Below are 23235 nucleotides of genomic sequence, written 5' to 3' on the forward strand. Positions count from 1 at the left end.
TTATAGACTTAAGATAAAATAATCCCTAAATTGTGGTATGAATAAACCTTTCTAAAGGAGAGTATAAGCAATGTTTTTAACATTTTAATCTAATTATATATCATAATTATTATATTTTACTTATGCTTTCCCTTTTACATATAATGACCAAACCTTCATAAGATACTGAGATCAAAAAAGGTCACACCGGTGACTACGTCATTAAGAAAACGAAGACCGAGTTGAGCGAGATGAGGTTTCCCAACCGATTCATAGTGGAGGACTACGCCGACGGCGACAACTCGGTCGTCCAGATCAACCCCACGAAGTTCGACCAGCTGGAGTTGTTCCAGGACGACATCGTAGAGATTCGCGGCAGGTTCAAGAAGTTCACCCACGCCATGGTGACGCCCAACCCCAGCCTGGACCCGACGAAGATTCTGATGAATAAGTCAGTGCGCAAGAACGCCAACGTCAACCTCGGCGACATCGTCTCCATCCACGCCGCCCCGGAGGTGCAGCAGGGCGCCCGGATCAAGATCCTGCCCTTCAACGACGATGTGGCCGGCTACACGGAGGACTTCTTCGACACGCACATCCGCCCGTTCTTCAAGGACAAGTTCCGCCCCATCACCGAGAACGACACCTTCATCATCAACGAGGGCCCCAAGCCGATCGAGTTCAAGGTGGTCCTCGTCGACCCCTCCCCGGTGTGCATCGTCGCAGAGGGCGTGGAGATCTTCACCGAGGGCGACCCGATCTCCCGCGAGGAGGACGAGAAGACCCGCAAGGAGATGATCGGCTACTCGGACCTCGGGGGCATCAAGAAGGAGCTGCAGCAGATCCGCGAGATGATCGAGCTGCCCCTCAAGCACCCCCAGCTCTTCGAGAACCTCGGCATCAAGCCGCCCCGCGGCATCCTCATGCACGGACCACCGGGCTGCGGCAAGTCCTCCATCGGGCGCGCCATCGCCAACGAGACCGGCGCCTTCTTCCTGCTCATCAACGGCCCCGAGATCATGTCCTCCATGGCCGGCGAGTCCGAGAAGAACCTCCGCTCCGCCTTCGAGAAGGCCGACGAGGAGGCGCTCGCCCGCGGCTGCGCCATCATCTTCATCGACGAGATCGACGTCATCGGCGGCTCCCGCGAGGAGTCCAAGGGCGAGGTCGAGAAGCGAATCGTGTCCCAGCTGCTCACGCTCATGGACGGCATCAAGCCCCGCTCCAACGTGCTGGTCCTCGCCGCCACCAACCGGCCCAACGCCCTGGACGCGTCCCTGCGCCGCTTTGGCCGCTTCGACCGCGAGATCTGCCTGTCCGTGCCTGACATCGACGGCCGTCTCAGCATCCTGAAGATCAAGACCAAGAAGATGCGCCTCGCCGAGGACATCGACTTCGAGTACCTGGCGGACAACACCAACGGCTTCGTGGGCGCCGACATCGCGCAGCTCTGCACCGAGGCCGCCATGCTCTGCATCCGCGAGAAGTCCGAGATGATTGACTTCGAGGAGGCGAACCTCCCCGCTGGCATGATCGACTCCATGTTCATCGAGATGGCGCACTTCAAGACCGCGCTGAACTCAATCAACCCCTCCACGCTGCGCGACACGGTCGTGGAGATGCCCAAGACCACCTGGGACGACATCGGCGGCCTCCACGAGGTCAAGAAGAACCTCAAGGAGCTCATCCAGTACCCGATCCAGTACGCCGACCAGTACGAGCGCCTCGGCATCGACCCCTCCCGCGGCTGCCTCTTCTTCGGTCCACCCGGGAACGGCAAGACGCTCCTCGCGAAGGCCATCGCGAACGAGTGCCAGTCCAACTTCATCTCCGTCAAGGGCCCCGAGCTCATGTCCAAGTGGGTCGGCGAGTCCGAGCGCGGCGTGCGCCAGATCTTCGACAAGGCCAGGCAGGCGCAACCCTGCGTGCTCTTCCTCGACGAGCTCGATTCGATCGCGAAGCACCGCGGCGGGGGAGGCGGCGGCGAGGGCGTGACGGACCGCATGGTGAACCAGCTGCTCACTGAAATCGACGGCGTGGGCGCCAAGAAGTCCGTATTCGTCATCGGGGCCACCAACCGACCTGACACGATAGATCCCGCCCTCATTCGCGGCGGGCGACTCGACCAGCTCATCTACATCGGCATTCCTGACTATGATGGCCGTTTTGGTATTCTTTCGGCTGCTCTCCGAAAGTCAAAAATCGAAGACGGTATAGACCTTCAAAAAATAGCACAAGCAACTGATGGATACTCGGGTGCAGACCTTAGCGAAATCTGCCAGAAGGCAGTTTAGTTTGCGATTCGCAACAGCGTCCGGAAATTCAATGAGGGAATGGCGGCATGCGACGGCGATATGGAGGCGGCAAGGAGGCTAGAGACAGAATTTCAGAGCGGTGTTATCTAAAAAGAAGACTTTGTTAACGCGGTAAGGGAATCCCGCTAGAGTGTATCGTCCAAGGATTTGATAAAGTATGAGGCGTTTAAGGAGATGTTCTGCGGGGGCGCGAGCAAGGGATCAAGTTCCAACGAAAAAATCGTGAATTTCGACTTCGAATCCGTAGGGGCTCTGCTGAAACGGAAGCCCCAAGGCGGTAAAAAGGTCCTCAAGGACGACGAGATGTTCTGAGCTTATTATATTATGAATAAATTAAAATTCACGCCTCGGTGTTTCCGATCTAGCAGCTTCCGTTGGCCTGTTCCGAAATGCAGACTGTATCAGGGTCTGTGGGGACGACGTTTTGTTGCTTTTTCTCTCCGAGCCACTCAGCTACGATGTACAGCACTACGCTACCGAGCATCCCGAAGCCGATTAGAATCTGCCACCATACAAACTTGCTCTTGAAATGCAAAACATCGACTGGGAATGTGAAGACGGGCACCAAAACGCTACACATCATGAAAAACACAGCATTGCTTCTTCCAATCACGTACAAACCGAGGAAAATATAAAAAGCAGCAATTATTCCATACAAAACCAGAAGGCCAATGCCCCCAGCATTTGCTGCAACGAAAAGCGACGTCTCCAGACTCACGCAAAGCACCACACTTAAAAGCACGCCACTCAGGCCCATTTTACTCATATACTCGAAAGTGCTCATCTAGCTGCCGAATTTCTGCATCATAACGCTGCTAAGGCCGAAGAGAAAAGCTCCTAGAATGCCTAAAATGGAGCCTGTAAGCTTCGTTCCTGAGTAGTCAGTACCAGCAAACCCAGCAGAAAATCCCATGGCTAATAAAACTGCGACAATATGGAGAGCTGTAAAACGGTTTTTGATGATACATAGTGAGAAAATTAGCGAAGCTGGCATCGCAAGCGTCTAGAAGAGCGAAACTGAGGATACGGATGTGAGAGGAAATGCGTAAACAATACATGCTGTACCAGCAAAATCTACTACTCCATTAAGTAAAGGAAAAATGCACTATTTCCAGTGCTTGTGCGAGCTAGGGAAAACTACCAGAATAGCCTAGAAAAAATAAAAAGTAAGCGTGGAGAAAAATGGCATAGATAGTGAATATGATGTATCTACTTGCTTTTAAATTATTCCAAGAGATGAATTTAGAATAGCAAGAATAAGTCCAAGTAAAAAAGTCACGGCGGTCTAAGCAAATCTCATTTGTGAAGTGTATGAATACATATATATGATAATAATATTAAATTAATCATTAAGTCTCATCAAAACTTAAAAAATATATAAGGTGATTCTAAATATAGCTAAGTATAATGGGTAAAAATTATTGACATACCTTATTATATAAAAGATCTGTATGTAATTTGTATATAATAAAGCTTTATTCTCAAAGAAATATGTGTGGTTTTTTGGTATTATTAATAAATCATTCAAATTGTGGTTTTATAATAATACAACTAATACGTATAATTTTAAGTAATTTCTGATTAGTGTCAACTTCTTTTTGTAATACTATATTCTAATAAAATAATAAATAATATTGATAGGAAACAAAATATTTTATTGAAATAATAATGTATGCTTAAACAGTTTGGCTAAAAATTTACAATATAAAATTTATGAGGTATTTAATTTCTATTTTAAAAATTATAATTGTGTTAGTTTCTCTATTATTATTGAAATGTAAGTATATAAATTATCCAAAGGATTAAAGTTATTTCGTGACATATTAATATATATGAATTTTGAAATTTTTTCAAATTATATACAATGCCGTATATTATAATAGGAATAATATACAAATTATATATTAGTATATAATATTATTTAAATATTAAATTTTCATTTAGAAGTTATATTTGATAATTGGTTAAATATTATAGTACATAATTATGATTTTGTCCACCAATTTTAATATATATATATATATCTTCATTAATAATATAAATAAAACTTAAAAAATGATTACTCTATTAACAGCATAATTTGGATATTGTTCCCCAACAGAAATGAATTTTTATACTACTAAGTTTCCTTAATTCATTACAGAATGGTGGAATAGTAACCCCAATATATTTACGTCTTTGTTATCGTCTCCTAAGTTATAAGAGACATTTCAATTGCAAAAATAACAAAGAATTATTGTTGTTGGTACTTTACTGTAATATTTAGATGAAGATTTAATGAATATTAATAATATCATAAAAGATTATAAGTAAATTATATAGATTCCCCTTCCAGATGATTCTACGATGGCTTAATATTTTGCCGCACTCAAAAGTATAAAGTTAGAGGATAATGATGTAATTTTACTTCCAGTATTTAATTGTAGGAGTCATGATAATTTTAATCCGACCGAGACTCTTTATGATAGAACAAATAATTATTATAAAGGTTCTAATTAGCTTCCCTTTTCACGAATATAATCGTTAGAATAAATTTAAGAGAGTATATAAGGATATAGAGATTTATTTACTCACACGGTAACTACCAGTTAAACTTATCATAGTTTTAATTTATAAAAACTTTCAATGTAGAATATTTTAATTATCACATCTGCACTGGATATGACTTCATCACTACAATTTAATTCTCTCTAATTCTGTCATATATCTCCTAATTACTAGCCTTAAACATCTATTGATAGTTGCTTTATAGCTGTTCCAATAGGAATGGGTAACAGAGGTATTAATGGAACGGGCAATATAGGAAACGGATTTGATATCGTGACTAAATTTTATCTTCAATTTGAAAGAAATTAGTTACAGATTCATCATATTTTTAATGCATTAAAAAGCGCAATTTCATTAAAAAAATAAAATAATTATTAAATAGAAGGATTTGGTAACGGAATGACGGATTTATCTTCCATAAGTCATATTATAGAAATAAATTAATAAGATGATTCTAATAACATTTTTGATGTTATAACAGCTGGAAATATTAAATCTGGTTAAATATTATAACTTAAGACATTTTAAATTTTAAGAATTTATGTCACTGCTCGTGGTTCCGTTGATGAATTTAATCCTATTTATGAAAATACATATAAAACTTCGTTACCAAATAATTAAGACGCTATGTTGAAGTATCAAAATATTAGATTCTATATTTGTTAAAAGCTTGGTACACTATATATACCTTAATATATAGGATAGCTACGAGGACATAGAGGATCATATTAGTATCTTATTTAAAGCTCATAATTATGGGGATAGCATATTTAAAATGATGTAATAGTGTGGTTTTCATTTGAATCAGACATAGTTAAAGTATAGCATGAAATAGCTTAAAACTTATAAATAGACAATGATCTAACTGTTTCATTATAGTTTATAGGGTATACAATTGATGTATCTTTGTTAAGTATTTCTGATCCAAGATATGCAACAAAAAATACAGCATTGTATTTTTAAACTGAAGCACGACATATTTATTCTGCGTGTGTAACTAAAACAATTGTTACAGTAAAAAAGCATAATATTGAATTATATGGTGATGATGTTTTGTCTATATAATTTGAAAACGGAGAAACATGTAATATTTATTTTTGCATTACAGAACAGTCTATTCTTAATGTAATGCAACATGACTGTGCTAGGTCTTATGAATTTTATGTTGATTAATATTCATCCGCAAGAGTTTTTTATGCGGGTATTGCTATAGGTATATTCTTTTTAATCTATTATTTAATAGTAATAATTCTGGTTTCCCGCTATAAATCTTGAGTAATATTCAACATATTAGTATTAAGTATTATTGAATGAAAACCATTTAACCAACCGTAAGTGAGTCTATTTTAGATTTTTTTAGACATACAATATTATATTAAGTTAAATTTATTATTACTCTCTTCTTTCCGCAATAAAATGCCCTAACATAGTTTCCTTAAGACGTCAAAAGCATATGACACTTCATATGCACAAGGCAACTCAATTACTTATACTCCAACTCCATCTGTTGAAGAACGTTAATTTTGGTCATAATCTTAATACAACGAAACAAAACCGTTTGGCATGAATTTAGCATCTACTACCTTAACTACGTATGTTGAAAAACCATCAGCTTGCATTCATAATTGCACATACCATGCAAAGGATATTTTATGTAAATCACGTCCCATTAAATTAGATACTTCAACAAGACTCCCATCTAGCTACAATTAAACAGCTCTTAATGAGGCTCCTAGCAACTCTGCATTTGCAGAGAATAATCACAATCTTAATGTTACTTTGCCTTTTGTTAGAGATCCAGCAAAGAGATTTACTACTGAAAAAGTAAAAACTTAAAGATATGTTAAAGATATAAAACCGGTTGGATGGTTCTGAGAAAATTATTATCTCTATTTTTATTATTTAAATTCAATTATATTTTAGTACAGTATAATAATTAACTTTTTCACTTCAGCAAACAAATGGATTTAACAACAATTGACTTAACTAGCGCAAATTAAATCCCAAATGATCTTAAGTTCAACGCGGAGCTGGACTTCGTGAACCAGCTGGCCTACGACGAGTACGTGGTGTACCTGCTGGAGCACGGCTTCTTCGAGCAGGAGGCGTTCATCCGCTACGTGCGCTACCTGAACTACTTCGCCCGGCCCGAGTACGCACGCTTCCTCCGCAATGCCCGCTCGGTGTTCTACCTGGAGCGCCTAACGGATGAGACCTTCCGGCGCAACCTGGCTGTGCAGATCACCATCGGCGAGGGCAGCGTGGCGGAGGAGCACACCTACTGCAACTTTCTGGACTACTGCCAGCAACAGAGCCAGGTGAGCCAGAACTACTTCGAGGCCAAGGAGCGTGCCGTCGAGCAGGGCGAGTGAGTGCGTGCCAGTGTGGAGCGGACGTTCCGGGCCTTATATATCTGCATCCGCGTCCCCCCAGAATGTTCCGCCAAGAGGACGTGCAGGTCTTCCTCCGCCGCAACTTCCCCGGACTCAAGCTGGCGCACACGACGAAGCCCCTGCTCGCGGACCTCGCGAACCTGGTCGCCGCCGCCGTGCTGCTGCGGACCGTGCCGTCCGTGCGCAAGCGCCAGCGCGTGGAGGCGGGCCCGGCGGACGTGCAGCGGGCCATCGACCTGGTGCTTCCCGAGTGATCGTAAGGCCTCACTGCCCGGGCCGTACGGCGCCCGTCGCTCTGTAGCCGCCAGGACTCAGCGCAGAACCGCAAACACACTCACTCCATGGCCTGCAGCACCGCGAGCAGCACGTCCAGCTGGATCGGCGCGTCGGCCTCGCGCGGGAACTTCCTACCGAGCCGCCTGAACTTGAAGCGGTCGGTGTCCTGCCGCATGCGGTGCAGCTTGGACGTGCACTGGGACAGCGTGCGGTGGGGCAGGCAGTTGCCGATATCCGTCCAGTCGATATGGCCCGTGGGGAACACATGCGTCTCCACGTAGCGGAACAGGGTCTGCTCGTCCTCGAGGGGCCAGCAGGGCGCGCGTGTGAAGGCCATTTGTAGCGGAGCGGCGTGTTTTCCGAGGGCAGTATATCCGGGTATCGCGGCGTAATACGCGACTCTAGGAATCTGGCGGCAAGCAGACGGCCGCGCAATGCGATATACGACGGATATTGTCGGGTTCCAGAAACGGTTTCTGGCGCGGTTGCGGGTATTGTGCCCCAATATGCGAGGTGGAGCGGGATGGACCAGAGATAATTCTGCATATCGCGGCGGAATACGCAGGTAGCAGTTCCACCAGTTCCAAAATGCACGGCTCGCGGGCGGGCGCAGCAGCAGAGAATCCCGCCCCAGTTTCAGTCCAAGTTCTAGTGAGAAATTGACAGTGCTCAGGTTAATATAATGGTAATGATGAGAAATCAACCAGAGCCTAAATTAAAGATAAAATTCAAATTCAGAGCAGAGAAACTGATTAACTAAAGATAATTATTAATTTTGCTCCTTCAAATCATATTGTATTGGTCATTTGTGCAGAGACATTCAATCAGTTAGTTTAGACTGCCACTAAACCTTAGTTTTTGATTCACAATTACAATAAAAATAATTAGCTTACTATATAACATATTAGTCGATTAGCTATTTAATAAACTTAGTTATACTTCTTTATTTTATTTGTGTATAAATTTATATACAACTATCTCGATATTAAACTTATTTTCATTAAGTTATCATTATTTTATACAATATATACTTATAATATTTAAATCAAAATGACTACTCAATTATAATACTATAAGTAAAGTTAAATAAGTCATCTACAAACAACTTTAGATAAGTAAGTTAGTGATATTAATTAAGTAATAGACTTTATAGCAACTCAAAGTTATATTTTTATGAATCTCAAGAATGGTAAACTATTGCTTTCATAGAACAACACTTAACCATAATTTATAGACTAGTAAATTTTTAATCACAAATTTATAAAAATATTCATTAGTGACACCATAATATGTGTAGGTAGCGATATTTTAGACGGCATAGAAGTTTACAGTGTAAAATAATATCAAATTAAGGATATGTTATTGAAAGAGAAAGGTATTGAAAAAGTTCAGATAAAAATTTAATCTGTATAAATGACAGAAGATATGTAACATTTAGTTGTATTTGGCGAAATGAAATTTTATATACTGAACTTGAAGTAAACATTCCTTAAAATAAAAAATAATAATATTACTATTTAGCTAGAATCATAAATATCTTTATTCTAAGTATTTTACAATAGGTATATCATTATTTAGTCTGAAAATATATAATAGATTCTAAAAATTTCTTTTTAAAATTAAAGTTTTGAGTTAATTAATCTACCCAAACTACAAATGTACAAATAAATTACTTGTGTAAATAAAGAAATTTTTGGTTTAACTGATTAGGGAGTTGTTTAGTTGAATTTTACTTTTTAATAATAGTTTATTAATACGAAATTTACTCCAAAATTAATAATAACGTCATAAAATATAGAATCTATTCATTCAATAGATGGTTTTTTAGGAATTACTGACAATGAAAATTTCAAAATATTTGATGATTCTTAGCTTTAAATTTTTTAAACTACTTAACTTTTTACCAAACTGACATTCTTTTAAGATACATTTTTATTTTTGTAATTAAATTTTACTATTACACTATTTACAAAGCTATCAACTCATTTAATTGTTCATTAATTAATAAAAAATAATCTTGTAAATCATGCTCTTAAGTATAATTCGAGCAAAGATCTTGTATATTCTATATTAGCATTTTAATAATTTGATCAAAACAAGCTTAAAAGTGCATTTGAAAGCATACTTTTATGTTTACAACATGGATTTCCAATCGGCCTTGTCGTAAAGAAAATTTATAATAATATTATTTTTCTTGAATAGGTATTAGATCATATTTACTACTAAACAAATTAAACCACTATTGTTAATCTATTTCTTTGTGTTTTAATTAAAAATTAAAAATTCAATGAATTCACAAAATTGGTTCGTGAACTTGAGTAAGGTGATTTTAACCCTAGCCTTAATATTGATAATTTATTAATTTTATGCCAAGAGACCTAGTAGCTAAGCTTTTTAACTAAGGAGATATAGTTCAGTTTAGGATCATAAATGGAAGCAGTAAAGATTTTGGTACTTTAAAAATAGTATAACATGGTATTAAATTTTTTAGTGTGTTGTGAAGAATAGTATTTAAGCACATAAATATTATTATAATTTGGTGAAGAATTATTATAAAACTCAGACTGGAAGCTATTTTAAAAGGTAGTGTTAAATTTGCTAACAGCTACTCCTCCTTCAAAATTAATCTCATTGGAACAATTTTATTCGAACGAAGATACATTTTGGTGTTAAGTAATATCTTATAGATCATAGAAATTCCCTTAAATCTATCCAATTGATATCTCGATATTTTTCCCGATTTTCGAAAACCATATTTAGTAGTTAACTGATATATACAAGCAGGTTATAAACCAAGCGATTTCAGGCATATTAAAGATAACTTTATCGGAAACAAGCATTTTAACATATTTTTAATTGCTAATTTTAACAAAAAGCGATGATGAAATCGTTCAATAATTACAAGGAATATCGTTATTTTAGGAGTTAAATTATGAATAGTTACTTAATTTATTTATTAATATTCAGTTCGTAAAATGTGTTATTTTCTGTTGCTAAAAACTAAAATTCGAAGTCTTATTAATTTAATATTATCTATTGTAAGGAGATATAGAATAAGCAATTTAAGTAGGCGAATTTAAACATAAATTAGAGTTATTGAAGGGTTGCGCTAAACAAGATGACTATCTTTAATAATTGATATAGACAGTTGACTTTAGAGAGTTCAATTAAGATCTATTAATAAATATAATATTAGGTGAGAATAAACATATAAATTATATACAGGTATAAGATTTACTTCAAATACATATCAAATCAGATTAAATTAGCAATCAATGGTAATAAGAAGGCTAAGATCCGTTTGAGGTGCTGAGGAATATGCTGTGAATTTATTAGGATTTTATAATGCTTAAAATATAATACGATAAATTAATATTATTACAAACCAGGTATTTATGTTAATTAATATATTAATAAATATATGAAATATAATAATATATGTTATGTAAATAAAAAATTTATTTATTATAATTATTATATATAGAAAATATGTATGCGCATTTTTCCAAAAAAACTTTCCTCATTAAATGGAAGCACTTTTATCATCCTCAGTTTTGATTACCCAGTAGCCTATCAGAGCATTAATTTATGAAATAGATATGGAAAATTCACATGCGAATTTTTAAATTCAGTCATCGTTTGCAGAAGTTGAAATCCACAATCGCACACTGGACGAACTGAACAGGGACTAGTATGGAGGAAACCAGGACAGAAATATTTCAAACGCTCTCTAAAAGATTAGAGAGGGTTAAACCACATTAAATTATATGCAGTCCACTCACTACAATGTTGAAATTAAGCATTTTGAAGATGCCGATGAGGACTAAATTAAGCTTTACATCGAAAAGTAGCGATAAAAGAGCTTAACTATGGGTAAGAACAAGTGACATTTTTTTATATCATGCACCACTAGTATAGCGGTAGTATGGCACCCTTCCAAGGTGTATGTCCGGGTTCGACTCCCGGGTGGCGCACATTTACCACTACTGTTCTAACTCTAGAACATCTAAAATAAAACAGTACACTTATTACATAAAATTACCGCATTTAATCAGAAAAATTCATCATCGTCTTTCTTCTTTTTAGGTACTGCTTCCTCCTTGACAGCCGCAACGGCCACCTTCTTGCTACCCTTAGCCACAAACTTGAAACCCGCAACTTTGGGATTGTTGACATCACCACCCTGGCTGGCATCGCAAAACTGCATTTTGAACGCTTCATATTTTTTCAAATCTGAATCAGAAACACTCTATCTTGATGTCCTAACTGCCTGCTCGAAATTCCTCACAGTGAGTATTCCACTGCCAAATTGCTCCTCGAATTATCTACTTTTCCTCTCAAATTCTTCGATATCGACCTCTTCATTGGCGTCTTCTTTCTATTTTTTCTGTAAATTCAGCATCGACATATTAGCATTAAACTGCCCAACTGACTCTCTTATAGCCATTTAAACAGCTTTCTGACAGATTTCGCTCAGGTCAGCGCCAGAATATCCTTCCGTTGCGTCTGCTATTTGTGCCAAATCAACGTTTTCTTCCATTTTTGACTTCCTCAAAGATGCCTTCAAAATGCCAAAACGGCCATCATAGTCAGGAATGCCGATGTAGATGAGCTGGTCGAGTCGCCCGCCGCGAATGAGGGCGGGATCTATCGTGTCAGGTCGGTTGGTGGCCCCGATGACGAATACGGACTTCTTGGCGCCCACGCCGTCGATTTCAGTGAGCAGCTGGTTCACCATGCGGTCCGTCACGCCCTCGCCGCCGCCTCCCCCGCCGCGGTGCTTCGCGATCGAATCGAGCTCGTCGAGGAAGAGCACGCAGGGTTGCGCCTGCCTGGCCTTGTCGAAGATCTGGCGCACGCCGCGCTCGGACTCGCCGACCCACTTGGACATGAGCTCGGGGCCCTTGACGGAGATGAAGTTGGACTGGCACTCGTTCGCGATGGCCTTCGCGAGGAGCGTCTTGCCGTTCCCGGGTGGACCGAAGAAGAGGCAGCCGCGGGAGGGGTCGATGCCGAGGCGCTCGTACTGGTCGGCGTACTGGATCGGGTACTGGATGAGCTCCTTGAGGTTCTTCTTGACCTCGTGGAGGCCGCCGATGTCGTCCCAGGTGGTCTTGGGCATCTCCACGACCGTGTCGCGCAGCGTGGAGGGGTTGATTGAGTTCAGCGCGGTCTTGAAGTGCGCCATCTCGATGAACATGGAGTCGATCATGCCAGCGGGGAGGTTCGCCTCCTCGAAGTCGATCATCTCGGACTTCTCGCGGATGCAGAGCATGGCGGCCTCGGTGCAGAGCTGCGCGATGTCGGCGCCCACGAAGCCGTTGGTGTTGTCCGCCAGGTACTCGAAGTCGATGTCCTCGGCGAGGCGCATCTTCTTGGTCTTGATCTTCAGGATGCTGAGACGGCCGTCGATGTCAGGCACGGACAGGCAGATCTCGCGGTCGAAGCGGCCAAAGCGGCGCAGGGACGCGTCCAGGGCGTTGGGCCGGTTGGTGGCGGCGAGGACCAGCACGTTGGAGCGGGGCTTGATGCCGTCCATGAGCGTGAGCAGCTGGGACACGATTCGCTTCTCGACCTCGCCCTTGGACTCCTCGCGGGAGCCGCCGATGACGTCGATCTCGTCGATGAAGATGATGGCGCAGCCGCGGGCGAGCGCCTCCTCGTCGGCCTTCTCGAAGGCGGAGCGGAGGTTCTTCTCGGACTCGCCGGCCATGGAGGACATGATCTCGGGGCCGTTGATGAGCAGGAAGAAGGCGCCGGTCTCGTTGGCGATGGCGCGCCCGATGGAGGACTTGCCGCAGCCCGGTGGTCCGTGCATGAGGATGCCGCGGGGCGGCTTGATGCCGAGGTTCTCGAAGAGCTGGGGGTGCTTGAGGGGCAGCTCGATCATCTCGCGGATCTGCTGCAGCTCCTTCTTGATGCCCCCGAGGTCCGAGTAGCCGATCATCTCCTTGCGGGTCTTCTCGTCCTCCTCGCGGGAGACCGGGTCGCCCTCGGTGAAGATCTCCACGCCCTCTGCGACGATGCACACCGGGGAGGGGTCGACGAGGACCACCTTGAACTCGATCGGCTTGGGGCCCTCGTTGATGATGAAGGTGTCGTTCTCGGTGATGGGGCGGAACTTGTCCTTGAAGAACGGGCGGATGTGCGTGTCGAAGAAGTCCTCCGTGTAGCCGGCCACATCGTCGTTGAAGGGCAGGATCTTGATCCGGGCGCCCTGCTGCACCTCCGGGGCGGCGTGGATGGAGACGATGTCGCCGAGGTTGACGTTGGCGTTCTTGCGCACTGACTTATTCATCAGAATCTTCGTCGGGTCCAGGCTGGGGTTGGGCGTCACCATGGCGTGGGTGAACTTCTTGAACCTGCCGCGAATCTCTACGATGTCGTCCTGGAACAACTCCAGCTGGTCGAACTTCGTGGGGTTGATCTGGACGACCGAGTTGTCGCCGTCGGCGTAGTCCTCCACTATGAATCGGTTGGGAAACCTCATCTCGCTCAACTCGGTCTTCGTTTTCTTAATGACGTAGTCACCGGTGTGACCTTTTTTGATCTCAGTCATTTTAGAGGTTCTGTATAATCTTGAATTATATCATAACTATATATAAGGTAGGATTTATTTGGAGTTCTTAAATGAAATGATATAAAGTTCATATTTTCACAATATCACAGCTACGTATAGTATCCTTTATGTTCAATATCATGTAGCTGCCTTATCCTATCCAAGAGCTTTTAAAAATAGTAGATTTTTCATCATTTATTATAGTATCTTTTTCAGTAGGACTTAAAAGATATGATGCTCCTATCTATTCTTAGATTTAAAATGAATTTTCTTAAACAAGTAGCATATATGGCTTGTTATTATTCTTTAGTTACTATTTCAATCGTCTTCTACCAAGAATACTATTTTTCCCCTATTTTATCAGTTTTAATGGTCCCATATTCATTTTTACCTCCTCACTACTATTAAGATTTACACGTATTATATTTTAACATATTTTCTTTTAAACTATTTCTTTAAAATCACTATCAGATAAAAATGGATTTTTCTCTTAAAATTTATCAATAGTTAAAATGCAACTAGGATAAATTTTATTTCGTTTTAATGATGATATTATTAATGGTAATTGCTGCTTTTGCTAGAACAACCCATTAGCAACTAAGACTTTCATTATTAAAAAGTAAACCTTTTATAATTATTGTTAGTTTGCTAGTTGTAGAGTAAGTGATTAATAAAGCATAATATCTAAGTAAATTATAAATGACTATTTATAGCCAAGTAAATTTTTTACTTAAGCTTATACATTAGTTAATTATCTAATTTATTATTAACATAATATTTAAAGCTTCAAAACGTTTATACTTATAAAGGAATATTAAATAGCAAAGAACATATAAAAAGTAATCTTTATTACTTCCTCTTAAGTTCAACGCGGAGCTGGACTTCGTGAACCAGCTGGCCTACGACGAGTACGTGGTGTACCTGCTGGAGCACGGCTTCTTCGAGCAGGAGGCGTTCATCCGCTACGTGCGCTACCTGAACTACTTCGCCCGGCCCGAGTACGCACGCTTCCTCCGCAATGCCCGCTCGGTGTTCTACCTGGAGCGCCTAACGGATGAGACCTTCCGGCGCAACCTGGCTGTGCAGATCACCATCGGCGAGGGCAGCGTGGCGGAGGAGCACACCTACTGCAACTTTCTGGACTACTGCCAGCAACAGAGCCAGGTGAGCCAGAACTACTTCGAGGCCAAGGAGCGTGCCGTCGAGCAGGGCGAGTGAGTGCGTGCCAGTGTGGAGCGGACGTTCCGGGCCTTATATATCTGCATCCGCGTCCCCCCAGAATGTTCCGCCAAGAGGACGTGCAGGTCTTCCTCCGCCGCAACTTCCCCGGACTCAAGCTGGCGCACACGACGAAGTCCCTGCTCGCGGACCTCGCGAACCTGGTCGCCGCCGCCGTGCTGCTGCGGACCGTGCCGTCCGTGCGCAAGCGCCAGCGCGTGGAGGCGGGCCCGGCGGACGTGCAGCGGGCCATCGACCTGGTGCTTCCCGAGTGATCGTAAGGCCTCACTGCCCGGGCCGTACGGCGCCCGTCGCTCTGTAGCCGCCAGGACTCAGCGCAGAACCGCAAACACACTCACTCCATGGCCTGCAGCACCGCGAGCAGCACGTCCAGCTGGATCGGCGCGTCGGCCTCGCGCGGGAACTTCCTACCGAGCCGCCTGAACTTGAAGCGGTCGGTGTCCTGCCGCATGCGGTGCAGCTTGGACGTGCACTGGGACAGCGTGCGGTGGGGCAGGCAGTTGCCGATATCCGTCCAGTCGATATGGCCCGTGGGGAACACATGCGTCTCCACGTAGCGGAACAGGGTCTGCTCGTCCTCGAGGGGCCAGCAGGGCGCGCGTGTGAAGGCCATTTGTAGCGGAGCGGCGTGTTTTCCTAGGGCAGTATATCCGGGTATCGCGGCGTAATACGCGACTCTAGGAATCTGGCGGCAAGCAGACGGCTGCGCAATGCGATATACCACGGATATTGTCGGGTTCCAGAAACGGTTTCTGGCGCGGTTGCGGGTATTGTGCCCCAATATGCGAGGTGGAGCGGGATGGACCAGAGATAATTCTGCATATCGCGGCGGAATACGCAGGTAGCAGTTCCACCAGTTCCAAAATGCACGGCTCGCGGGCGGGCGCAGCAGCAGAGAATCCCGCCCCAGTTTCGCTACAGCTTTCGTGGTAGATCGAACGCTTGGTTATAATACCATAATATAATCTCATGTGGATTATATCTAAAGGAAACTAACAATAATAATTATTAATACTATTTATTATAGACTGCTGATGCGATATTAATGAATAAAATAGACTAATATAATTTACCAAGAATTGTTTATTATGCATTAAAGCAGCTAATTTTCTGATACACAAAATAAAAACTATTATTTAGAGTGCTCATTTCCATTACCCATATTAAGAAAATAAACTAAAGCAGAGGTGAAATGTAATTGTTATCGATTTTATGCAATTCTTATATTTGAATATGAAGTTTATACTACAATTTAATGATAATAAACCAGAAAACTCATCAAATCTCGCTATATTTTCTATCTATTGTCATAATAGCCTATTTAATCAATTAAAATACCTTTTTTTGTAATCTATTCAACATGTTACTTTTAATAATTATATTATAATTACGGATTTAAATGCACTATTTACTAATTATTATATATTAAATATATAATATTACCTCATTGAATATAAAGTTTTCAAAAGTTTAAAATAATAATTTATAATAAAAATCTAAATCATAAAAGAGAGCAATAATATTTTCTCTTTTTACAAAAACAACTAAACTACATAAGGATCTATCTAAGTATTGGTTTTAGAACAATTTATTTTTATTTTGTTAATAATATAAATTTAAGTTTTAATATTGTAGAATAGTTTTACTAACACCATTTATAAATATAATATATAACATCAATAAAACGTGTTCAAATTATGTATAATATAATTTTTCAATATATACTAATACTTTTTATTTTACAAATGAAATAGTTCTAAGACCTAGATAATATTAGGTAAAGAGAGAGAAATTATTGTCCGAAACGTGCATACCTTAGAACTAAAGTTCATTTTGATGAATTTAACACTATAGAGTCTACAAACCTAACGAACATCAACGAAATGGTTTTATCAAAAAATTAAGCTGCCGCAGTTAACCTTACCGGATCTTTAGCGATGTACAATCCACATTGTAAAATTAGTTAGGCCCATTATCTTAAGGAAAGTACAACGCTAAAACCGGAACCGTACTAAATTTTAGAACTTATGCAAAGTCAACAGTTAACATAGTTTAAATTACCAGATATTAAACAAGTGTAATAACTTAGCAATACAATTTAGAATAGAATTCATGTTAAGCACTATAAATCGATTAAAAATTGTAATCATACTGATTATAGAACTTTGACAAGGTTGCTGAGCCCATAATAACAAAGTGCTAATAAAATTAATGTTCAGTTACCAAAAATTTAATAGAGTGCAATGATGCTTACAAGATGGTGACTTTTTATGTTCAAAATATATTATGCAATAAATTGAATTTAAAATATAAATAATTTCATTCAAATATCTTTATATATGTTAGTTAACAACAAATATAATTTCTTTCATAAACAACTTTCAGTCTTATTTTCCCGGCACAATTTAAAAAATATAATAATGCAAAAACATAAAAATGAATATTATGATCAACAGTAAAAATCTTAAACAATTTGGAATTAAATGTAAAATAAATCTCACTCATACTCATCTAACTCATCTAACCCATGATTGTTTTAAAATTCATTCTAATCTATTAAATCAGCGGTCCGGACTACACGACTTTGATAACTTTCGCCAATACCTTAAATTTTGCTATTCAATACTATTTTTGCTTTTTTAATAATTTCACTTTCATTTTGATATTCTACTTTATTTTCTAAATTCACAAACTCCAGATGAAGTAATTATTAAGTAGAAAGTCGATGTTCAGGGCAAATTTGCAGGCAGCTTGCAATGAACGAAATAGCTGGACCGCTAGCATTCCGCAGTAAAGTTTTTAGCTTTCCCTCAACCCTTGAAATCGAATTCGAACCTTCACTTTAAACTGGAGTGGAGGGAACGAAACCGATTCGTTAGCTTAGGGATGCAAATTTTGGATATTCTTAAGTACTTATTGGCCCCAAAACTTGCAATATTATATTCAACTGATCTAGTTCAGAATTTCCAGGGAGGAGTGGTTTTCCTAAATACATTTCGCATAAAATTAACCCGAACGCCCAAATATCGCTTTAAAACGAATAATTTTAGTCTTACAGAAGAACTTCTGGTGCTCTATACCATCTTGTCCCGACATAGACAGAATGTGGTTGTTTTCTGAGCTCTTTAGCACAGCCCAAATCTGCGATTTTAAAGATATTTTGGTCACTTATTAGGATGTTTTCGGGCTTCAAATCACGATGCATGTATCCCTATGAATGTACAAAATTGAGACCTTATAATATCTAAAATGCAGCAGTACGGATCTAGATTTCCTGCCAGCTCTGTGTATTTTTCTAGCAAAGTGAACCGCCTGAAACTAGTTCGAACACAAAATTCAGAGTTCCATCCTGCTCACGAAATAATTCGTAAAGCTGCACGATATATGGGCAGTTTTTGAAGCGTTTTAACGAGCGTAGTTCTTGAAGATTTTTAGCTTCTGACCAAGTGGTTTTCTTATGTATCTGCTTAAGTGCAATATCACGATTATTTACTATATCATGTGCAAGGAAAACGGTACCATATGCACCAGAACCTAGAGTTTTGATTATTGTATAGTTTTGCATTTTTGAATATTGGAGTGGATCAGATAATAATTATTATATTATAAAATAAAGATCTGCTGTAATTTTGCTTATGAGATATATATTAATAGTTTTTAGAGTAAGGGATTATGTTTAACGTATTTATTAGATAATTTCTTTAAACTTTATTATAATATGCACATTATATTACAAAATTAAACAAGGGATACAATTACAAAGTGTTAAATGTACAAAATAATTTATAAAATATTTAGTTAAGGTCTATTCACTTAACGGCTACTTGTTTTATAAATGCATCATAATAATAATCCTCTACTTGATTTGCTTACATAGCTATATATACTAAGAGCTGAGTGAGATTGTGCCACGGATTTATTCATATTTTATGAAATAATTACACGCTCTGGTAAAGGTATTTTGTTATAAATTAGAGAATATTAGCTATATTTTTTATGAACCACCATTTTTTAAACATTTTCTATTTATTACTAAAACTACTCTTTTTACTACCAAACTTAACCATGTTAATAATACTATATCATTGTCACCATTGCTAATATCATTGAAATTTGTACTAACGTTATTTGCATTTTACAAAAATCTACTTACTAATAATATACAGTATATTCTATAATTTATTTGTCTACTTTCACAACTATGTTAATTAGAATATGATTACTGTATAATAATACATATTTTCTAATATTTCGCGTTTTAGCGAGTAGTGAATTATAATTTTAAGATGATCTATTATAGTATTATCTTGTATTTTGTTATAAAATAAACTAACAAACTCTACAACATAAGATCTGGTAAGTCCATTTTCTAGATAGAATATATTTGTAGAGTAAAAATTAGAATAAAGATATAAATGAGTGAAATAATGGAATCTAATTTAAATATATAGAAATTATAACTTATGGATAGTATTATATTATTATAACATTAAAAAACTAATATTTATTCTTAATAAATAACTAATAAATCACATGAGTGTTTTCCAATCAATGTCACCTCCAATGATATTCTTAAAAACATTTAACTTAGCATTATTGACCTCCATAAAATTTTATTAAATACTAACATTTTATTCTGAATCGCTACTCAAATTTTCTAGTAACTCACATAAATCTTTTTCAGTATCTTATAAATTCAAATGCATAATATTTTTGAATAGATATTCATTATCTGTTAAATCTAAATTTATACATGACCCATTATTTGATGCCTTTGGACATGTGCCTCTTATTTTATTAGCGTAGCTGAACCCAATATCGTGATTTTACTAGAAATCATCTTAAAGTATTTCTTAAGTGATAAATTCTAGTGATTTAGAGTGTTATTTATTAAAATACAATTAACCACTATTATTATCTTTCTATACTTTTGTATCCACGTTAAATTTGCTTGACTAATCGGAGTTCGAAAGATCTGGACAGCATTTCTTAATTTTGCTTAAATTATGTAAATTATCTTATTGCAACCTATTTGGATATTATTTATTACTTATTTACTATCCAAGCACTTATAATGGCATGATTAGCTAATTTTTATTAAACTCACGACTGGATTTCATTCGATATCTTATAATAAATTTTTAATATAATAAATATAGAAATGCATTGATTGACTAAAAATTATATTAACAAACGATAATAATTTAATATATAATGAAAAATATGTTTTATCTGTATAATTAATAAATAATACATTCGATTGACTAGATTTACTATACATCCTAGAATTAAGCTATAAAATATATAATAATTTGATTACAAATTATAAAGCAAAGAGAAAATTCAACTTACAACTCAGTTGTTATTGCTATTATATTTTCTAATCTATATTTAATATCATTAACAAGTATAAATTAAAGAAACTATTGTTTAAATAGTTGTAAAAAGTACCAATTATACAGTGAATTACTATTATTAGTAATATTATACCGGATGTATAGCTTTAAATAAAATATTAATATTTAATGATTGAGATATGACTCACTCTTTCATGCATTATCCTCTCTATTACCAACCTTTCATAATAAGTTGAATAAATACTTCATGTGGTTAATTATATCTACCATTAAACTATGGCAAGAAACTACATAAAATATACATAGGATGATCTTTAAGTTCTGCACATTTACATTCAGTTCCAGCTTTATTAAAAACAGTTCCAATCATACCAAATTACTCTAATTACTTAAATACTTCGTTATTGATGTTATTTACAGTGTAAAATCTTTCCATTTTATCATTTTTAAACAAGCCCTCAGCCAAACTATTTTTAAGAACACTGATTTCTTTATCTCCTATAATATTCCCTTATTCATCTTCATCAATTGGTTTAATAACTTATTCCCAGTTTTCAATATTATTAGATTATGCAAATTCTAGAATACCTTAATAAGCGCCTTAGCATATACCTAATAAGGGTATTTTATGCTCTCTACAATATTTGGCTGATATACGCTTTCCAAAGTGACCAGAGTCGCCAAATCCATCTAATAATATACAAGATTCAATATTTTTCATATTCGTCTCAATGTTTTGCTATGTTAAAAACTTACTATTGAGAGGAATAAATTCTATATTCATTTCTACTATCTACGCAGCCGCGCGTAAATTATCAACAACAGATAAATATGCAGATAGATTATTTACATGACGACCGACAAGTGCTATTTTAACCGTATTTTTATGTTATGTTTTTTTAATTAAGTGTAAATAGGTATGGGACTAATCAAACTCAGATAGTCTTATATTCAAATAAGAATATAATAAGTTTTTAAGACTGTTGGCTATGTTTGAGTTAATTTTCCTTTCCGAAAGCTGAGACTTAAAATCATTAAAATTAATAAACAAAGTTGGTGGCTTTTTGAATACTTTAACGAAACTACTCTCATCTAAACCTAAATGAATGGATGAAATATTATTAATCTAGTCTAATTTCATTATAGAACGAGCAAAAATTAAGCCAGCTTGATCATTTATCGAACCACCAATCTCTATAATATTTATAACAGCTTCTTTAAAATTACTAATATAATGATAAATATAGTCAACTAGTTATTCATCTACTGATAAAAAATCAAAACCAGAAGATTTGCTCGAAGTCTCTATTAAATTCACATGATTAACACTTTGACCCAGAGACAGAAAAGAATGCGAGGGTAAATTGTAAGACAAGGAACGTTCAATAATTCCTATATCCTTGTCTGTTTAAGCTCCATCATGAGTAATGAAAACCTCTCCAATTACATCAGGTGATACTAAACCCATTTTTACTGTTAGTGCAGGGTTTAGTTTTATATAATTAATTTTAATTTAATTGTGATCTAAAATTGCAGCAATATATGAGGAAATTGCTGTTTTACAAGATGACTAGGCATCTGATGAGATAATTATCCACTTCATGTGTAATACTAAATGTGGAGTGCAAAGTTTATCGTTATTATATCATAAATAAATAGTATTATTAAATTTGTGTATTATTACGGTTGCTAAAAGAAGTTTCAGTTTGAATCTTTTTATATCTATTTTTTTAAGTGTAACGTTAAAAATTTCATATTCAAGCCAGAAAAATAAATGTATTCTACTCCAGATACGCCTAACTTATAGTATATATTTAATAACTTATTATGTATCTAATTTTTGTTTATATAATATTTATTAGTACATGTTTGATTATGTAAAAGTCACCTTTACCTGTTTTTAAATTAAGTATATGTGTTAAAAATGTATTTATAATTATAAAAACAAATATTGTAAAAAATTAAAAACAATTTTTATAAATACATTAGTTAACAATATGTCAGATCTACGTTGGTTCTCTTGTAGTTAGTTAAAACCTGGAGGTAATATAGAGTAATACATTAAAAAACTTAATCATACTAAGATTTAAAAATGAAGGATTATGAAGTCTGGTCTTACAACGAAAAACTTTAATTCCAAGAGCTTTCGGAGAAATACACATACCAGGGTAAGCTAAACTTTAAAGAAATTGCTGCTGTACTGAAGAGCAAAACTGCAAGATAATGCTACGACTTCTACACAACTCACAAAAATCGATCAGAGCCTAGACATCTATGGTGTGCCAACGAAGAGCATCTGCTTTTGTAGTAGGCATAAATACGCAATAGAGACTGGGACAAAATATCAAAGGAGTTTTTTCCGGGTTTCAGTCGGAGCCAGCTCAGAAACAAGTACAACCACTTGGTTTGGAAAAGAAACTAAGAAATGCAGGATATTTCCTCAATTATTCTAGCGATTAATCATATCATCTCTAAATGACGAGATTTCAGTGATTACCATCCCATTTTTAATTATTTCAATGGGTGCATTACCTTCAAGCTCTTAAGAACGCAAACCTCTCGTTATAGCT

The 23235-nt window shown here is 37.9% G+C and overlaps 18 protein-coding genes, 1 non-coding gene and 1 pseudogene across 19 annotated transcripts; 12 read left to right on the forward strand and 8 right to left on the reverse strand. All coding sequences in view use genetic code 6, as the record gives it.

Moving 5' to 3' along the window:
* Nucleotides 1–122: 122 nt before the first annotated feature.
* Nucleotides 123–2606, forward strand: SS50377_21820 (Cell division protein 48; the record flags this gene model as incomplete). The annotated part of the gene is made up of 1 exon (XM_067905714.1): nt 123–2606. One exon carries the CDS (start codon nt 123–125, stop codon nt 2604–2606), a length of 2484 nt encoding a protein of 827 aa, XP_067767031.1.
* Nucleotides 2607–2634: 28 nt separating this feature from the next.
* On the reverse strand, nt 2635–3594 carry SS50377_21821 (Solute carrier family 35 protein; the record flags this gene model as incomplete). Its single annotated transcript, XM_067905715.1, has 1 exon — nt 2635–3594. One exon carries the CDS (start codon nt 3592–3594, stop codon nt 2635–2637), a length of 960 nt encoding a protein of 319 aa, XP_067767032.1.
* A 755-nt stretch (nt 3595–4349) lies between these two features.
* SS50377_21822 (uncharacterized protein) lies at nt 4350–6116 on the forward strand (the record flags this gene model as incomplete). The annotated part of the gene is made up of 1 exon (XM_067905716.1): nt 4350–6116. The coding sequence occupies one exon, from the start codon at nt 4350–4352 to the stop codon at nt 6114–6116; it is 1767 nt and encodes a 588-aa protein (XP_067767033.1).
* Nucleotides 6117–6257: 141 nt separating this feature from the next.
* Nucleotides 6258–6716, forward strand: SS50377_21823 (uncharacterized protein; the record flags this gene model as incomplete). The annotated part of the gene is made up of 1 exon (XM_067905717.1): nt 6258–6716. The coding sequence occupies one exon, from the start codon at nt 6258–6260 to the stop codon at nt 6714–6716; it is 459 nt and encodes a 152-aa protein (XP_067767034.1).
* An 86-nt stretch (nt 6717–6802) lies between these two features.
* Nucleotides 6803–7213, forward strand: SS50377_21824 (SOH1 family protein; the record flags this gene model as incomplete). The annotated part of the gene is made up of 1 exon (XM_067905718.1): nt 6803–7213. One exon carries the CDS (start codon nt 6803–6805, stop codon nt 7211–7213), a length of 411 nt encoding a protein of 136 aa, XP_067767035.1.
* A 62-nt stretch (nt 7214–7275) lies between these two features.
* On the forward strand, nt 7276–7488 carry SS50377_21825 (uncharacterized protein; the record flags this gene model as incomplete). The annotated part of the gene is made up of 1 exon (XM_067905719.1): nt 7276–7488. The coding sequence occupies one exon, from the start codon at nt 7276–7278 to the stop codon at nt 7486–7488; it is 213 nt and encodes a 70-aa protein (XP_067767036.1).
* Nucleotides 7489–7568: 80 nt separating this feature from the next.
* SS50377_21826 (Myb-like DNA-binding domain-containing protein) lies at nt 7569–7847 on the reverse strand (the record flags this gene model as incomplete). The annotated part of the gene is made up of 1 exon (XM_067905720.1): nt 7569–7847. One exon carries the CDS (start codon nt 7845–7847, stop codon nt 7569–7571), a length of 279 nt encoding a protein of 92 aa, XP_067767037.1.
* Nucleotides 7848–8560: 713 nt separating this feature from the next.
* Nucleotides 8561–10837, forward strand: SS50377_21827 (uncharacterized protein; the record flags this gene model as incomplete). Its single annotated transcript, XM_067905721.1, has 1 exon — nt 8561–10837. The coding sequence occupies one exon, from the start codon at nt 8561–8563 to the stop codon at nt 10835–10837; it is 2277 nt and encodes a 758-aa protein (XP_067767038.1).
* A 200-nt stretch (nt 10838–11037) lies between these two features.
* Nucleotides 11038–11397, forward strand: SS50377_21828 (uncharacterized protein; the record flags this gene model as incomplete). Its single annotated transcript, XM_067905722.1, has 1 exon — nt 11038–11397. The coding sequence occupies one exon, from the start codon at nt 11038–11040 to the stop codon at nt 11395–11397; it is 360 nt and encodes a 119-aa protein (XP_067767039.1).
* A 16-nt stretch (nt 11398–11413) lies between these two features.
* SS50377_t20016 lies at nt 11414–11484 on the forward strand. The gene has a single exon. It is a non-coding gene; the product is annotated as a tRNA-Gly (tRNA).
* A 77-nt stretch (nt 11485–11561) lies between these two features.
* Nucleotides 11562–14069, reverse strand: SS50377_21829 (Cell division protein 48; the record flags this gene model as incomplete). The annotated part of the gene is made up of 1 exon (XM_067905723.1): nt 11562–14069. One exon carries the CDS (start codon nt 14067–14069, stop codon nt 11562–11564), a length of 2508 nt encoding a protein of 835 aa, XP_067767040.1.
* Nucleotides 14070–14157: 88 nt separating this feature from the next.
* SS50377_21830 (uncharacterized protein) lies at nt 14158–14679 on the reverse strand (the record flags this gene model as incomplete). Its single annotated transcript, XM_067905724.1, has 1 exon — nt 14158–14679. One exon carries the CDS (start codon nt 14677–14679, stop codon nt 14158–14160), a length of 522 nt encoding a protein of 173 aa, XP_067767041.1.
* Nucleotides 14680–14927: 248 nt separating this feature from the next.
* SS50377_21831 (SOH1 family protein) lies at nt 14928–15287 on the forward strand (annotated as a pseudogene).
* Nucleotides 15288–15349: 62 nt separating this feature from the next.
* On the forward strand, nt 15350–15562 carry SS50377_21832 (uncharacterized protein; the record flags this gene model as incomplete). The annotated part of the gene is made up of 1 exon (XM_067905725.1): nt 15350–15562. The coding sequence occupies one exon, from the start codon at nt 15350–15352 to the stop codon at nt 15560–15562; it is 213 nt and encodes a 70-aa protein (XP_067767042.1).
* Nucleotides 15563–15642: 80 nt separating this feature from the next.
* On the reverse strand, nt 15643–15921 carry SS50377_21833 (Myb-like DNA-binding domain-containing protein; the record flags this gene model as incomplete). Its single annotated transcript, XM_067905726.1, has 1 exon — nt 15643–15921. The coding sequence occupies one exon, from the start codon at nt 15919–15921 to the stop codon at nt 15643–15645; it is 279 nt and encodes a 92-aa protein (XP_067767043.1).
* A 1132-nt stretch (nt 15922–17053) lies between these two features.
* Nucleotides 17054–17572, forward strand: SS50377_21834 (uncharacterized protein; the record flags this gene model as incomplete). Its single annotated transcript, XM_067905727.1, has 1 exon — nt 17054–17572. The coding sequence occupies one exon, from the start codon at nt 17054–17056 to the stop codon at nt 17570–17572; it is 519 nt and encodes a 172-aa protein (XP_067767044.1).
* A 233-nt stretch (nt 17573–17805) lies between these two features.
* On the reverse strand, nt 17806–18873 carry SS50377_21835 (Kinase, CMGC RCK; the record flags this gene model as incomplete). Its single annotated transcript, XM_067905728.1, has 1 exon — nt 17806–18873. The coding sequence occupies one exon, from the start codon at nt 18871–18873 to the stop codon at nt 17806–17808; it is 1068 nt and encodes a 355-aa protein (XP_067767045.1).
* A 964-nt stretch (nt 18874–19837) lies between these two features.
* Nucleotides 19838–20428, reverse strand: SS50377_21836 (uncharacterized protein; the record flags this gene model as incomplete). The annotated part of the gene is made up of 1 exon (XM_067905729.1): nt 19838–20428. The coding sequence occupies one exon, from the start codon at nt 20426–20428 to the stop codon at nt 19838–19840; it is 591 nt and encodes a 196-aa protein (XP_067767046.1).
* A 421-nt stretch (nt 20429–20849) lies between these two features.
* SS50377_21837 (CTP synthase) lies at nt 20850–22268 on the reverse strand (the record flags this gene model as incomplete). The annotated part of the gene is made up of 1 exon (XM_067905730.1): nt 20850–22268. One exon carries the CDS (start codon nt 22266–22268, stop codon nt 20850–20852), a length of 1419 nt encoding a protein of 472 aa, XP_067767047.1.
* A 489-nt stretch (nt 22269–22757) lies between these two features.
* On the forward strand, nt 22758–23144 carry SS50377_21838 (uncharacterized protein; the record flags this gene model as incomplete). The annotated part of the gene is made up of 1 exon (XM_067905731.1): nt 22758–23144. One exon carries the CDS (start codon nt 22758–22760, stop codon nt 23142–23144), a length of 387 nt encoding a protein of 128 aa, XP_067767048.1.
* Nucleotides 23145–23235: the final 91 nt, after the last annotated feature.

This window comes from Spironucleus salmonicida, chromosome 2 (genome assembly GCF_000497125.1).
Source record: "Spironucleus salmonicida strain ATCC 50377 chromosome 2, whole genome shotgun sequence".
NCBI lineage: Eukaryota > Fornicata > Diplomonadida > Hexamitidae > Spironucleus > Spironucleus salmonicida.